The sequence below is a fragment of the Schistocerca serialis genome, chromosome 3 (genome assembly GCF_023864345.2).
Source record: "Schistocerca serialis cubense isolate TAMUIC-IGC-003099 chromosome 3, iqSchSeri2.2, whole genome shotgun sequence".
NCBI classification, from domain to species: domain Eukaryota; kingdom Metazoa; phylum Arthropoda; class Insecta; order Orthoptera; family Acrididae; genus Schistocerca; species Schistocerca serialis.
In genome coordinates, this window is record NC_064640.1 from 700013460 (window position 1) to 700029190 (window position 15731).

The window sequence follows — 15731 nt, forward strand, 5'->3', positions numbered from 1 at the left end:
TCATCAGTTCTATTGACTGCTGGTACAGGCACCATTTTTTCATGTTTCGATCATCCACTGGCAGTGTTTCTGTACTGATAATGAACACTGTGCCCTGCAAGTGTAATGAAACACTTTGAGTGTGATGAATTCTAAACCACACAGTGGGATTGTGGTTCTGGATTGTACAATTGCTCACTGATTGTGATCTTCCACCACTGAATCTGTTAGGGTACATTTATGCTGCACCCATGCTGCTGGCACTTTGCTATACACTTCCGGCACATCTCATGTCACTGCCAGCTGGTATCATTGTTACATTTACATTGCGACCACACTGCTCCCTGCCACCAAGAGTAATCCCACTGCAGCTGTTCACAAATCAAGCACAGCACTAGAAGAGTCAAATGTAGTGCTGCTGGAGTGATCCTGAAGCAGCCAATGGCAGCTCAAGCTTCAGGGCATTCGGCAATGGTGACAGCACAAAACACAAACCAGCTCGATATTATTGTCTGGTGAGGATCATAGCGAGCAGCAATGGTGCATGTTAAATGGACTGGCAAGATGCAGTGGGCCAAACAGTGAGCAGTGAGAAGCACCCTTAGTTATCTGCTCCATTGTGGATTGTTAATCCCCAATTAAAATTTGCAACAGTCGACTGATGGCAGTGGTTTGCTGCTCCTCAAGCTCCTCGAACCCTTGCCATAGTATCAGATGAAAAGCCCAATTCTTGCATGACCTAGGAGATCAAGTGCTCTTTGCACTGGGCACCTATAATCTGTACGTGACCAAACACTTGACATCATGTTTTGATCACACTGCACTTGACTATCACACTAATTGCCAGGAAAAAGTATAATCGCACTCCAAACATGTGTCACATAAAACTGTTCCTTTTGACAGGCAGACAAGAATGCTATGCTATAACATTGTAGCTATTGCACTTTCTCTTCCAGAGTGTAACAGTATTGTCCACTTAGCTTAAAAATTCTACATATGTCTTTTCCTTGCTCGTCTCGCGGAAGTTTGGTGAAAATTACAGATACTCGAAGTCCGATCCCTCGCAATGAGCCATCATGCAACATTGTGGAGCCGATAAACTTTAAAAGAGAAGAGTCCAACTACAGCTTGATCATGATCATCAATAATGGACTGCATAGCTAATTGAGAGCAATCCTAATGACAATTTTCTATCCAAACACTTTGCAACTTGGCTGCTGCTTTTAAAATTCTGACTAAGACCTGATTGATTGACCATCTAGAGAAACCAATTTCAGAAATTTTAAAATCACTAAACAGCTTAAGAATACGTGCCAAAATAAAAGCAAGGCATTGGCAACACAACAAAAACCACCATTATTATAGTATTCTACTTGCCACCACTTATACATGATAGTCTAGCAAAAATTTCATAGCAAAACCCACTCACAAATTCTTGTTCCTCATGAATTTAGTGATGCTAGCCTGAAATTACTACCAAAAAACTGGAAAAGTGCGAGTAGGACTCACACCCTGAGGGTTCCCAAAAAACTTAGTTGTGTATATAGATGATGATGGTGATGATGATTATGATGATGATGATGATGATAATAATAATAATATTTTCATGTGGCTCTATGGTCTGGTGCATGTCTTTGCATTGGATGCCCTTTCGTGACTTGCATGTCACTAATGTACCTCAGTTACCTAACCAGGAAAAAGGAACCGTCAGTTTCACTCGGAATCTGAACCACATGTTGTTTCTGGTAAATCTTCACATTGTTGACAAGAAAAACTAAGAATGAAAAATTCGAAGTTCAACTGATATTCGATTCTTTGGCTTCTCTGTTTCCAGGCACACACTATACTGCTAGATGACCAGGCCTGACGTGTATATAGATAGCTCATCTATAGATTTTGGTAAGTGAGTTTATGAGTATCAAAATATGTGACACATATGGCCGTATTTTTTATTGCAATGACTTTAAAAGCTTAAATTGTTTAAATCACAAAGAGGCCACAGGCCCGACTATTTGACATGAATTTCAACTTGATACCTCTGTGCGTTACTGACAAAAAGGGAACTTAACAGTCAGACTGACAGCCCACAGAACAAAGTGATACTGTAACAGTTGTGTTTTTTACAAACTGAGGAACTGAATCTTAATAAAAAAAAGTCATTCTAATAACACTGTGGGCATAAAATTTTGTATGATGATTGCCTTTCTCATATTTGCCATGTTGGTGGCATAGAGCACCAGTGAGCATACTAAATGACTGCAGAGATTAACAGTCAATGTACACATATATTGTTCATTAGATAAACCAGCTCCACTACTTATGTAATTATCAATAGTGTTCATCTACTCCAGTTTCAGAGAGGACTCTAGAAGGATACCTGAGGGGATGCACACTTCCACTACATACTGATGCAGTCACCAGCTCAGAAGTAATATGGGCTATTGAGAATGACTTAAGTGTCTGATATCAGATCAGTTTAACCAATAAATAATATATGTGAGCACTGTCTGTTAACTTCTGTAATCTATTGTCTTGCTTTGTACAATAATGCACTCATCACACACAATTTACGAAAATAACTGTGGATATCTCTCGTTATGTAACACTGTTGATGCACTTTATTATATTATCTGATTCAGGAATCACAAATCAATACATAATTTTACCACAACTACTATCCCCTATTAGATCACAGTGATAATTTGCATTGGCTGCTTAGATGTGACAGCATTACTTTAGTGAGGAAAGTTTTTCCTTTAACACTGGGTGCATGCAGGAAAGGCATTTTACTCATAATCAGTATTAATACTGTGACAAATAACCAAATATTGCACACGGCTGCACTGCTCAGCCAAAATGTCATTTTGGATTATTCTACCCAATTCAGGCATTCACAGTTGTCCTCACATTCTTGGTCTCAAAATTCCTCCACACTTTTAGAATTTCTTAATAACTGAAGAATGTTCGATTCATCCCTACAAGGCACTGTTTGAAAGGAAAAACAAAATGTTTGTCATAAACCTCACATTGTCATAGGTTGTCAGCAAAGCCTGAAATCAAATATATAATTCTGAACCAATGTAATTCGCAGCGAAGGCAACTAGTAACTAAGTGAAACAGTCATCAGTTCAGAGGCTGGTCGGAACACCACAGTGTTTTACTCCATTTGACACAAATTTATGCCCTCGTCTTAATTTTACCTATAGGTTGACATGCACAGACACAAGTCAGATCTACAATATTGCATACAAATTCAAACTAAGGTGCAACTTGTCATTTCATATATGTATATGCAGAGCATTCCCAGAAAAATTAGTCACGCTACATGCTTAAAAAAAAAAAAAAATGCGTCTACGTAGTCTCATACCCATGAGTCAATTAGGCAAATTCAAATGATGTACACCAGGTAGAACTGAATCAAGGTTCAAAATAATTTCCTCCCAATGCCTGTACCCATTTTTATGATAGGAATGCATTTACTGTCCACACAGTATTCCTTGCATTTCATGCAAAAGTTTATAGGTAGATGCTGACGCATCTTCTTCCACATTATCTAACGTCATCTCTTCTAACTCTACTGTGTGAACAATTCTTTGTTGATAACCATGTCCAGTTCTCTTTGGCTCGAATGACACAGTTTCTAATAAGTGTCTACAAACAGCAATTAATTTCTTGCAACTGGGAGTGTGCCCGTTTCACACTGCTGTGAAAATTGATCTGTGCATTTGTTCATTATTCTGGGCACTATACCATGCTGTACCAAACACTGAAAGCATATCTATGAGTTCCTGCAACAATTAATACTCTCAGTGGTTCACTCCATCATAGACACATCACTTACAACTGTCTTTATGAAATATAAGCAGCTTACACACACTGCTCACCCAAGAGCTATACTGCCTGAAATATTCATTCCTAAACTTTGGTATCTGGTCTCAAAATACTCAGTGTAGCACACTCAACCATATACACAACTTTCACCCTAAAGGTGAGGAGCATCCTGTATCTGTCACTCACATACTGAAATACATGCGGTACCGAACTAGCACATATCAAATTCAAATAATCATACGTAATTTTTCTGTGACTAATCACACTCCTACTTAGCATTACCGAGAGTTCCAATGAATAATCCCAGAAAATTCTATAAAAGTACGTTCAGTGCATTTGATGTTAATAGCACTAATAAGCAAACTAAACAAATAATTGATCATCCCAAGGAAACACATTAATACTGTGCAACTCTGCCTCCAGTCTTGATAATGTCCTCAAATTCAGCGAACAGGAGAGTTCGCGAATTTCTTAAGGTGTGGCAATATCCAGCTGAAACCATTCATCAATGATCAGCTCCCTTAGCACCCTAACTGTGAGAATGTCGCTTGCTACATTTTACCTGTTGTTCAAAACAGCAGCAGTTATATTACATGGGATTATGATCGGGTGATGTAGGGAGCCAGTCAAAGTGCAACAAAGGCCAAGTGTTCATCAACCCAGGAGAGAGAGGGAGTGTGGACTGAGTGTGCCCAAGTCACAGTACTTTTAAAATACCCCCAAAATATCAAAGAACTAACTCTGCTCTGAACTACACCCTCCACGTACTGCAGATCAAACACCTTCTTGGACTGTCAATGCACTTGATAGCTCATATCGTACAAAAAGAGCCAATATCGCAACTGTCAGACCACACCACATGCCTCCAGCCAGATACTACCTACTTTCGGTAACGCAATGGCCTCATTCAAGGTAACTGACTCCAAATGTCCATCGCATGCAGTTACCTTTGCAACATTCACTCACAAACTGGTTGAGATGGACCTGCATTCACTTACAGTAGCAATTCCTGTCGGGTTTGTAACTGATGTGTCATTCATCTCTACTGTCTTCATCAGCTCATACCTTTTTAAGACCACTATTCTTACACTGTATTGCATGGCTACAAGAGGTTCACCATTGCTCTAAGTTGGACTGTCTCCCTAGATACACCAAAAAATCTGGCAATTTGACTCACGTTGTTGCCATGGGCAAGTCCAAACATAATAGCTCCCTTCTGCAGTTGTCACGCATATGTGCTGACCCATCTTTCTGAGCTGATTTCATACAACCAAATGGCACATACACATTAATTCACTCCCATGATTTAAGTCAGCAGTGGAGGGTCATATGACCACCTGGTACCAGTTCTACATGATCCACAGCACAACAAAGTGACGAGTGCGCTCATTTGAAATGGTGTCTAAAATTTTGTGCAGTAAAGTTATAACAACATCCCAATTTTGTAATTACAGAGAATGAACTGATAACATAGAAAGTTTTGTGAAAAAAGAATGTCATATTAGCAATTTGTAAAGCTAAATATCCATTGTGTATCTGACCAGAGGACTTCAAACTTCCAGTTAGGGTGTTTGAAAGTAAACACAGCATCAAATTGAGCGTGTATTTTGTTGCGTAACAACATATTAAGTGGACAGCCAATTTAAATCCAGTCACATGTGGGATAAAGAAACTGCACATGGCAGACGTAAGAAAATAGAGGAGCAGTTAAAACAGTGACATCAGAAAAACCAATATCAAGTGAGTGCTTTGCAAATTACTGTACGCATACAATTACGAACAATTGAAAGAGTTCATGCATCTGTTATTTACTGCTATCAAAAACATGCAAAAGTGAAATTTCCCAGAAACAGAGGTAGTTTTAAAACAAACGGTACACGACGACGTGAAATAATGCGACACTGCTGAAAATCTCTCTCAGCAGCTGAACCTAAGCAGTAAGTGTCCAGTGCACTGAAACAATACTATCAACTGGCAGATTCAAAGGGGTAAATGGAGGAGTGTGGGAACTTGCATAACAGCCGCACTCAGGCTGGCCAGTGCAACATCCTTGATCGTTACCGTGCCGTGCGGATTTGATCTTGGTCTGGCTTACCTTCCTCTCTTGCAAGCTAGCATGATGTGAGTTATGCTCTACGAGCAAGTCTACTGTAGCATTCAGCATTGACATAAAAATACAAACTTTGAGAACAGGTAGTTGAATTACTTCTACATGTTCTAGAACACTGCATACCACATGTATGGCATGGGGCATACACCATGTGTTACAATAACCCCACAAGACTCCATGTGGGGGGGGGGGGGGGGGGGGGGAACAGAGGACTTTGAGCTACTAGCACAATAAATTCATTTATATCATGGCTCCTAAAAAGATACTCAATGAAGGACAGGATTCAAGGCCCCTTCAGCCATTTGCGCAATTGTTTCCTGTAACTGCAAAACCTGTATGGTGTTTTTGTAATTTGTTATTTTATCTCCTTGGAATGATCTGATATGTATAGTGTATTCACTCGGAGACATGTAGATAAGTAGTTTCTTATAAATGATTCAGCACAGCATTATATTTCAGAGATTTGGAAGTAGCTGTCCCATTTCTGTATCAAATACTATTAATGGTCTTAGTTTCTCCATTACTTAATACTAATTTTAACAGGACATGGATACTGTCTGAAAGACATTTCATACTCAAGTTCATTATATATATTTGTTTCTAAATCCTTTGTTATATAAAAACAATATTTTATAAAAATGCTACAGGAACAGTCACAGTAATATGCTTTTCTGTGATCAGTAGCTCTGTCCTATCAAAGAATGTACAGAATTTGTATTATTAGTATTATTATTATTGATGTCCAATTCCATGACCACTTATGCTGGACATCTTAAAAACAATGATTACTCTGGGACATTAGACAATCTCATTCCATGCCAAGTTTTAGATTGTTACAGTTCCAGCAAAGCTGCAAAACAGACTAGAATTTATTTGCACACAATATAATACCAGGAACACCTTAAACTGCCCCCAAGAGCCAAATAATTCATTTCTGGGGGGTTGAATATATTTCTGACCAAATAAGTGTTTTTCAGAAATGTTAGTTTACTTACAGTGTTTATTTCATATCAATACTGAAACACCACAAAAATATATGGTAATTTAATAAAAATCTGCAGCTACAACCGAAGCAGAACATGCTTTAACCACTCTTGAAACAAATGCAGCTACAACATAGATTTAACGACATGCATTAAAACAGTTAAGATATATGGTAGTTTCTGTCGTGTGTATTAAAAATATCTATATAATAACTCAAGCATTTTCTATCACAGATTAAAATTTTAAAACAGTATGTCCCAAAAGATGAAAGGGATAACTAAAATACATTTATTTTTAAATGCAGCCAAATCCTATCTCTTAAATTTTGGATACAACATAATTAAACATTAGAGACCTCAAGAGTATGAATTAGTAATAAAAAGGGTGATCGCTAGTGCATAACACCTATGTCTCACCACTCAACATCTTGCTTTCCATGAATGGATGTTCACTTGGTTTTTCAGAAAGGCAGAAAGGAAGACATGGAGATGTAACAGAGACGTGGCAGCATGGTCATGGTCTTAAGTCATCTGCATGTGTGTGGGGTTGTGGGCAGTGAAAACCATGAAGAGACTACATTAACAGTGTATAATCCTTTACATTAAACTAAGTTGTTTCAAATACGTGCAAATACAAGAGAACTGTATGTTGTATATAACTCAATGAGATATAGTAGTTCATTTGTTAAGACACAATCTCAGAATCAGGAAGATGGTGGCTCGTGCTATCACCATACCGATTTATGTTTTCCTAAACCACTTCAGACAAATTCCATTATGATTCTTTCAACTTAACTGTGGCCGAATATTTTTCTTGTCCTCTTCTCATTAAACACGTGTGTATTTTCATCACTGTATATATGACATATGTTTTCTTTGTATTAAGCTGACATATACCATATATTTTTGAATGATCCTTAGATGTCTAAATTACTGACACCAGCATAAAAAATATTTTACAAGCAAGGGTCAGACCATGGACACGGCACCAGAGGACAGCTGAGATGGATGTGGACAGTGCTAGAGCTGCCCCTGCCAGGCACAGACCACAGACGGAGCACCTGATGTGACGAGAAGCACAAACTGAGCACCTAGCACCATCCAGGCATAAATACTGGACTTCATCCACCCAAGGACCTGTCTCAGGGAGCACCTGAAGAAGACAGTGGCTCATGCCATACAAACACCCGATGCGAACAACAAGCCTAAGACCTGATTATTCAACATGTCAACATAATAAGAGGCTCTCTTTTATTTAATATATGTAAGTCATGATTAAAACAACAAAAACAAGAACTAACTTTAACTCCAAAACTCAGTTACTGTCTAGTCATTCACCTGAATCTGAGAAAAAGCATTCACATAGTAGTTTTTTATCTTTGGGGCTGTGGAAAATAAAGATGATCATCACATAATACTGGCTCATCTGAAAAATACCTTGAATATTTTGTGAATCAGGCTGGCAGCATATCTACAAGTAACAAACTGACCTGGTCTCTTCACATTAGTTACTGTAGAGAAAGGAATAGTGGCTGTAAGGTAGTGTGAGCCAATGGCAATGGCTGTTGACAGAGATGTTCAGGAATGTGGGAAAACATTATAGTGCTATTAGAAACTGACTGCTGATTATCTGCAGAGCCCACATGAAAATTCATATCTGGAGTTGAAAATGTGGGAGACCAATGGCAATCCTTATAAAGCATTGTGAAGGATGCTACAAAAAGACAGGTGGCAAGCAAGGTTGTGAGAGACGGAAAGACCCATGTTTCAACAGCTACATTAGAAAGTTACTACAAAAGCAGATAGTTTTACCCAATGTTTGAATAAAGACAGAGTTTTGTTAAAAAACATAATCTGAATGAAGTTAAAACGGGAGTAAGAAGAGCAAGACTAGAAGTCAATGAATTAAAAGCTATATGAGGTTAGGGGGAGGAGAAGGGATAGGGGTAGGGGAATGAAAAAGTAAGGGAATGAGAAAGGTTAGGATTTTACATCCTATTGAGGAGACTGATCACACGTTCAGATGTGACAAGGATGAAGAAGGCAATATGAGCAAGTACTATCCAGTAAATACTGCATTTTCAGTCTGGAACCGCGTGACCGCTACGGTCACAGGTTCGAATCCTGCCTCGGGCATGGATGTGTGTGATGTCCTTAGGTTAGTTAGGTTTAAGTAGTTCTAAGTTCTAGGGGACTGATGACCACAGATGTTAAGTCCCATAGTGCTCAGATCCATTTGAACCATTTGAAATACTGCATTCCTTGACTTAAAAAAACATTAAATACACTGTTGTTCTGTGGGAAACAAAGAATGAGGCAATGAAATGTTGGAACTGCCTTGTGACTAAACAGTAGGTTTTCAAACAGAAATCAGCTTGTCACTCTCAATAGAAAGAAATCTTCAGATATGGAAGATGTTTTAGGTGCACCTCTACAGGACTATAGAGATGGGTTTGTTATTGCTTGTGGTATGCACTGATGAGCCGAAACATTATGCCCATTGCCCACTGAGAGACTAGTCGCCACCTCATGGCATTGGGGGCCCATGACACAATAAGGAAAGTATGTAAGTTGAGTACAGATGAAACGGAATTCTAATGATGATATGGGCTGCAAATGGAGAACATCGGGCTCCACAACAGATGACCCCTACGTGTTCCATGTTGACCCAAGGACTCCAATAATTTCAATTGCAGTGGCTTTGGAATCATTATGATTGGACCATGAATCAGTGGAAACACGTTGCCTGATTGGATGAATCATGTTTCTTGTTACACCAGGTTGATGGTTATTTCCAGATATGCCATCGCCCAGGCAAATGGCTGCTCTACTATTTGGTATTTCTTTTTCTGTTGACATACATCTGTGTCTCACTTACAGAACTAATTTTCCCAGTCAGTGTACCATGAAACTACACTATACACTCACAAATAATCAAGTTCGAGATAGCTGCTGAGAGAGTTAACTCTTGTCTTCATGGTGAACAGAATAGTTGTGTGTGTCACGTGACCGAGATGCTGTCGGACCTAGCACTGATTGTCATGGTGACAGTCTAGCATGGGATGGACAGGACACAGAATATCAGCACATTGGATTGTGTCGTATGATGGATGGCTTATGCACGGGATACTGCACTACCAATGTCTTGCAGCCACTAATCATCTTATATGTCACAATCAGTACCCATATTCACAGAAAAACCCCTCAGATAACATCAATAGCTGTGGGCAATATGTTCACGACCAGAGTCAGCATCGAACACTATGTACTGTAACAGCACATAGCTGAGTCACAGTTCAGCAAATCACTTATAAACTTAATGCCCTACAACTGGTGAAGAGCCGTACCATCAACACCATATCCTTACTATGGAGCGTGGAAGAAACCTAACCTCCCCATGTATGTCACCTAAGGAACACATTAGCAGAAAGAACTCGATTTGTTAGAATGGCACTATCTTGACAGATGGTAGTGGTATACTCAAACAGGAGTGATTACAGAGGATGAAACATGTCTTTTGATACATCTGGTATCATCCCTCAGCAGCAGATAATTCAAGAATCTACTATTTGATCATATTTTCCCTCCACCTGTACACTAAGAAACCCACTGTACTAGCCCCTCTCTCCTGCATTATATGAAAGTGTTCTGAGGAACACTGCAGGGATGTAATGTCTATTCAACACATCAGTCCTACAGACAGCTTCAAGCAAAATGTGAAAGTCTCTTGAGCTATTGGCTGTGGCTGACCTATCATGGATCAGGATGGCTTTGCAACTGTTTTTGTTTTGTGTATCACTGTCCTCATCAATCTGGGTGAAAGGAGTGTTACACACTACTAAGCAGGTGTGTGTAATGTAAGAGAAAATATTACGGACTTACAGCTAAATTTATATTTCTGATAGTCTTCAAAAATTTTTTGCTAGATATGGTCTGTGAGACAAGTTTTATTTCAGTAAACTTGCCACATATTACTTCTTAAACACAATGGTCATTTCCTTTTCCTGAAGAATATGGCAACAATATCCTTCACTCACACTTCAAAATCAATTTTTACACATATATGTATCAAATATACTTTACAATTGAATGTTCTTATTTTCTCCAATTGAAGTGTCTTCTTTTCTTGATGTGTTACATTGCTAGCAAATGAGTATCAAGCAAGCACAATATTGCAGTAGCACTAACACCTATTTTAACGAAATTGGAGAGAAGGAAGATAAGAGCTTAATACTCTGTTGAATATGAGTTTGTTAGAAATAGAGCATATTCTGGGATTGGATAAGAATGGAGAAGGGAACCATCAACCTTGTGCTTTTCTACCAACCTGTCCTAGCTAATGCTAGCAATGTTTAAACATTTTACATCTTTATAAAAATGTTCCATTTCTTTCATGTTGGTCCTATGTATGCCAAAGGAAATTTGTAAAGTTATACCAATGTGCTTGTGAGAAAAATACTGCTGTTCAAGAGACCTGTCATTTTGAAGAGACATATATTTGGTCATACTGAAGTATCATAAAATTAACCTGAAAAGTTCATAATTAGTAACTGCTTCTAAAGTAGGGATGGAAGTCTGAAACATCAGATACAAATTTGGCTGTTTTTTGCCTCGGGAATCAATAAAATGTATAGTAATATAGCAATCAATCATTACTGATGTGCAAATAATTTCTCTCCACAGACGTAAAACTGCAGTCTAAATAGCTAACAAGGAAGTTCAATTCATGGTGTAAATCATATGAAGTACTTTTAAGAAGGATATTTTCATAATCCAGTGTAAGAGGAAAGTTTTATCTATGGTGAACTTTTTGTTTACTCCCACCCTACACACACACACACACACACACACACACACACACACACACACACACACACACACACACTTGAACGTCCAAAACGTAACATGACTACAAGAGCAGAAAACAAAAATTCAATGAAAACATTTGCACTTACGGTTTCGGTGCAGTTTGAAGAAATCAGCAATCTGTAAATTAAGTCGTTTTGAAACAACTTCTGCATCAGGATCAACATCTTCATAATCATCATCGTCATCATCATCATTGTCAACATCATCATCATCATCATCGTCGTCATACAGATCCCCATCATCGTCATCATACAGATCACCATCATCATCATCATTATCACCAGTACCATTGTTATCATAATCATATTCAGATCCATCACTTGAATACACGAAAATTTTTCTTGCAAAAGCAACATTCTTCCGAAAAGTGTAATTCTGCTGTACTCTCATATAATCTGCAATTCCACATAAACGCGCAACCAATTTTGGAGATTCTGTGCGCTGTGATGTACTGCATGTTGCCTCTGATGTATTCTGTTCATTAGATGGTTTGGCGGAATCCTGACAATTTTCTGATTCTGTTTCTGTGGCTGTTTGGTCAACCTTACGCTTTTTTATATCTGATTCCTCTGTTGTGTGATTTGGCAAGGAATCTGAATCTGCTGAACGCTTTGCTCGCTTCTTTTTAATGGCAAGATCACTAGATTCATCTGTTTTATGTTCATTATCGGAACCTTGTGAGGTTGCAGTACATGACAATCCATTTGATGAATGATTTGGAGGAGCTTTTAGAAAATGTTTCTTATTACTCTGTAATCTGCAGTGAGTACGGGCACCTACTTTGGCTTTTTTACCATTTGTGCTGCTCCGTATGTGCCTTTTTAAAATAGGTAACCGGGTCTTCTTTCTCAATGGTTCGGCTCCACAAGAATTATATTCTACATCATCTAATGCTCTTTTCAGTGAACTCATGCACATTTCCTTCTGTAAATCTGAAGTATCTGAAAAGGCAAGGAATAACTTTCATTACATCTCTGTTATACATTATTTTAATTAATACATTAAAGGAAATACTAGTTTTCCACTTCACATGTTGGATTAAAAAGCAGGAAACTGGTATGTGATTAAATTTAAATAGTTGCATAATATCAAAATGTGTTTCCTTTTTGATATTACTGTTACAGCCTGTCATGCACTAACAGAAAATTTAGTTGGTTGGTTGATTTGGGGTGATGGGACCAAACAGTGATGACATCAGTCCTGTCAAATTAGGGAAGTATGGGGAAGGAAGTCGGCCATGCCCTTTCAAAGGAACCATCCCGGCATTTGCCTAAAGCAATTTAGGGAAATCATGGAAAACCTAAATCAGGATGGCTCGATGCGAGTTTGAAGCACCATCTTTCTGAACACCAGTTTGTGGTTCTGTCAACAAAGTAAAACACTCTACACCGGTGGTATGCGGCGTTGCATGTGGCTACTTCACTGGGTAGCTTTCCTAATCAGCAGCCCATACGGGTAAACCAACTGCGACTTTACCCGATTCTGTTCAAGTCTTAGGGTAACTAGGTTATGCACATCTCTGTTTAAAATTAGTAGTTCAGTAACATGATAGGGTCGAGCTGATCGTCTGCTTCCATTCTCAACAGCCAACTCCCAACAAATAAAAAACTGTAGCTGTGGTCCTGCAGTCAAAAAGTCTATACTTTGACTAGAATTGCAAATTAACAAAATAAACAGAATATTAAATAAAAGATAAGTGAATAACTTAATAAAAAAGAGTTCTATTCTAACATCAGTAACTGATGTAGACATTATCAGAGAATTTTGTTGAATAATGTTTATTAAGAAAGTAAATCACAAATACACGGAACCACAAATACACGGAAAGTGGTCTTAAAATAACCAGTTATAATACGGACAAAAAATAATCTTACCAGATGGAGAAAATTTGTATTGAGAGTGTTATGAGTATGGTAGCAAAATTCCCAAGCTAAACTGTCATCCAAGACAGCCAAAAAACTAAATCCATTTCATGATCACAATAAATGAAATATTTGCAAGCTCAAAATAATTCAGAGTTCAATATGACAATTTACACAATAACACACAAGAGATAACAAGTAAAAACTCATACTCTGTCTATTCTCAATTCCATAACGCAAGCTGATAAGTTAAAGGGTTCTGCACTGGAGCACACAACGACCTCACAAAAGTTAGGGTCCCTTCAAAAATTAAAAGTATTGTAGCAGCTGTGCACTGCCCAGAATCTATCACCCACATGACCGAATATCACACTACATCCACAGGCAGGTCTACCTTCCTTAATCACTCCTCTCAGTGCACCACTCTAACAGTGTCTGTCTCCACTTTACTCCAGTTGTGTTCTGCCACTGCCTAATTCTCATTGGCTGAAGGCCATCCCCACCAAAATACATAGTTTGAAAATTCTACAGACATTATTCTGACTCAACATGACCACTTTCTGCATTAAACTTATACATTACAACAATATTAAAATAAAAGAAATGTTATACACATTTGTCCACAATTAGACCATTCACAAATAATATTTTTGTTGTAGGTGTTCTTGGTGATATATTGTGCTCTAGTCAATTTGTTTATTCTGTTACGCCATGTTGTCTTTTCATTGAGGTTATATGTTATGATTTCTCCCAGATATTTAAATTTATCTACAATTTTGATTTCTTGGTTTCCTATGGCAATTTTGTTTATGAGTGGTGGGTCAGTTAACATGATGACTGTTTTTTCAAAAGATAATCCAAGACCAATTTTTTGTGCTATTTCCTGTAGTGAGATAACTTGTTGTTTGATTTCCTGAATACTGTTGGACAAGAGAGCAAGGTCATCAGCAAATCCCAGACAATTTAAACTTATGTTGTCTTTGGGTCTTCCAATTTGGATGTTCTTTCGGTTAGTCTTGTACCATTCCCTCATTATGTATTCTAAAGCACGGTTGAACAGCAGGCGTGCCAAGCAATCTCTCTGTCTTAAACCTGTTTTTACGATGAATGATTCAGAGAGTTCACCCCTGAACTTGACTTTTGATACAGTGTTGGTTAAGGTGATTTCTATCAATCTGATTAATTTTGGTTGGAGCCCGAAATTTCTTAAGATTTTTAACACTGAAGGTCTACGGATGCAGTCATACGCTTTTTTAAAAGTCCACGAAGGTTATTAGAAGAGGTTTATTTCGTTTCTTGTAATATGCTATGGCTAATTTTAAAGTGATGATCTGTTCTGCACAGTTTCTCCAACGTCTGAGGCCTCCTTGGTATTCACCTAATTCTTCCTCTAGTTGCTCTTTGATCCTCTTGTATAGATTCTGGAGAAAATCTTGTATGTGCAGTCTAAGACAGAGATACCATGGTAATTATCTGGGTTGCTTTAATATGTAACTGTGATTTACTGTAGTACTTCTAAGAGTTGTAAGTAGCCATATTTTAGATGGTCTGACACTCCACCTTTTTTTGGTGCATCATCTGTTCTCAGCTGAACAACCAATGACCATCCAAATTGCATGCATTGGCAATTTTCACATTTCCGGCCATGTTAACTGCCTTTGTATCTGTGCCAGACGATACCAGATGCTTTGCTGGACTGGCTGTGGTGCACCTTGGGCCCTCTGGCTAGCACTCCACAGCACAAACAAATTCACATCAACTCATACCAATTCTAAGCAGCTGATTAACTCACTACATACACATAAAGTTAAAGGTATTGGCAAACTGGTCTCTTGTTGGGAGAAATGTGTTTGTCACTGGGGTGACTATGTTGAGAAATACGTAAGTAGACCTGAAGAGTAAAGATGTAGAATGTTCATTTCAAGAACGGGTTACAATAGTTGTTTGGGTGGTTTCACTGTGACATTCTTTATGTTTTCCAGCTTAAAAGGAAAATGGGATTTGTTTTTAACTGATGTGTTTTACCATATATCCAGTGATGATAGTTTATGACCGAAACCAGTAGAAGATGTAGGGTTCTCAATTGATGAAAACATT

The 15731-nt window shown here is 38.2% G+C and overlaps 1 protein-coding gene across 7 annotated transcripts in view; it reads right to left on the bottom strand.

Annotated features, from left to right (window-relative positions):
- Window positions 1-15731, bottom strand: part of LOC126470571 (myb-like protein O) — a 102908-nt gene that overhangs the window by 64576 nt on the left and 22601 nt on the right. For all 7 annotated transcript variants that reach the window (XR_007586247.1, XR_007586246.1, XM_050098519.1 and 4 more), the window contains exon 2: window positions 11859-12713. Coding sequence is in view for 5 of the 7 variants with exons in the window: in XM_050098519.1 (XP_049954476.1) it covers window positions 11859-12713 (855 nt within the window). In the remaining 2 variants the exon portion in view is untranslated. The remainder of the gene's footprint in view (window positions 1-11858; window positions 12714-15731) is intronic.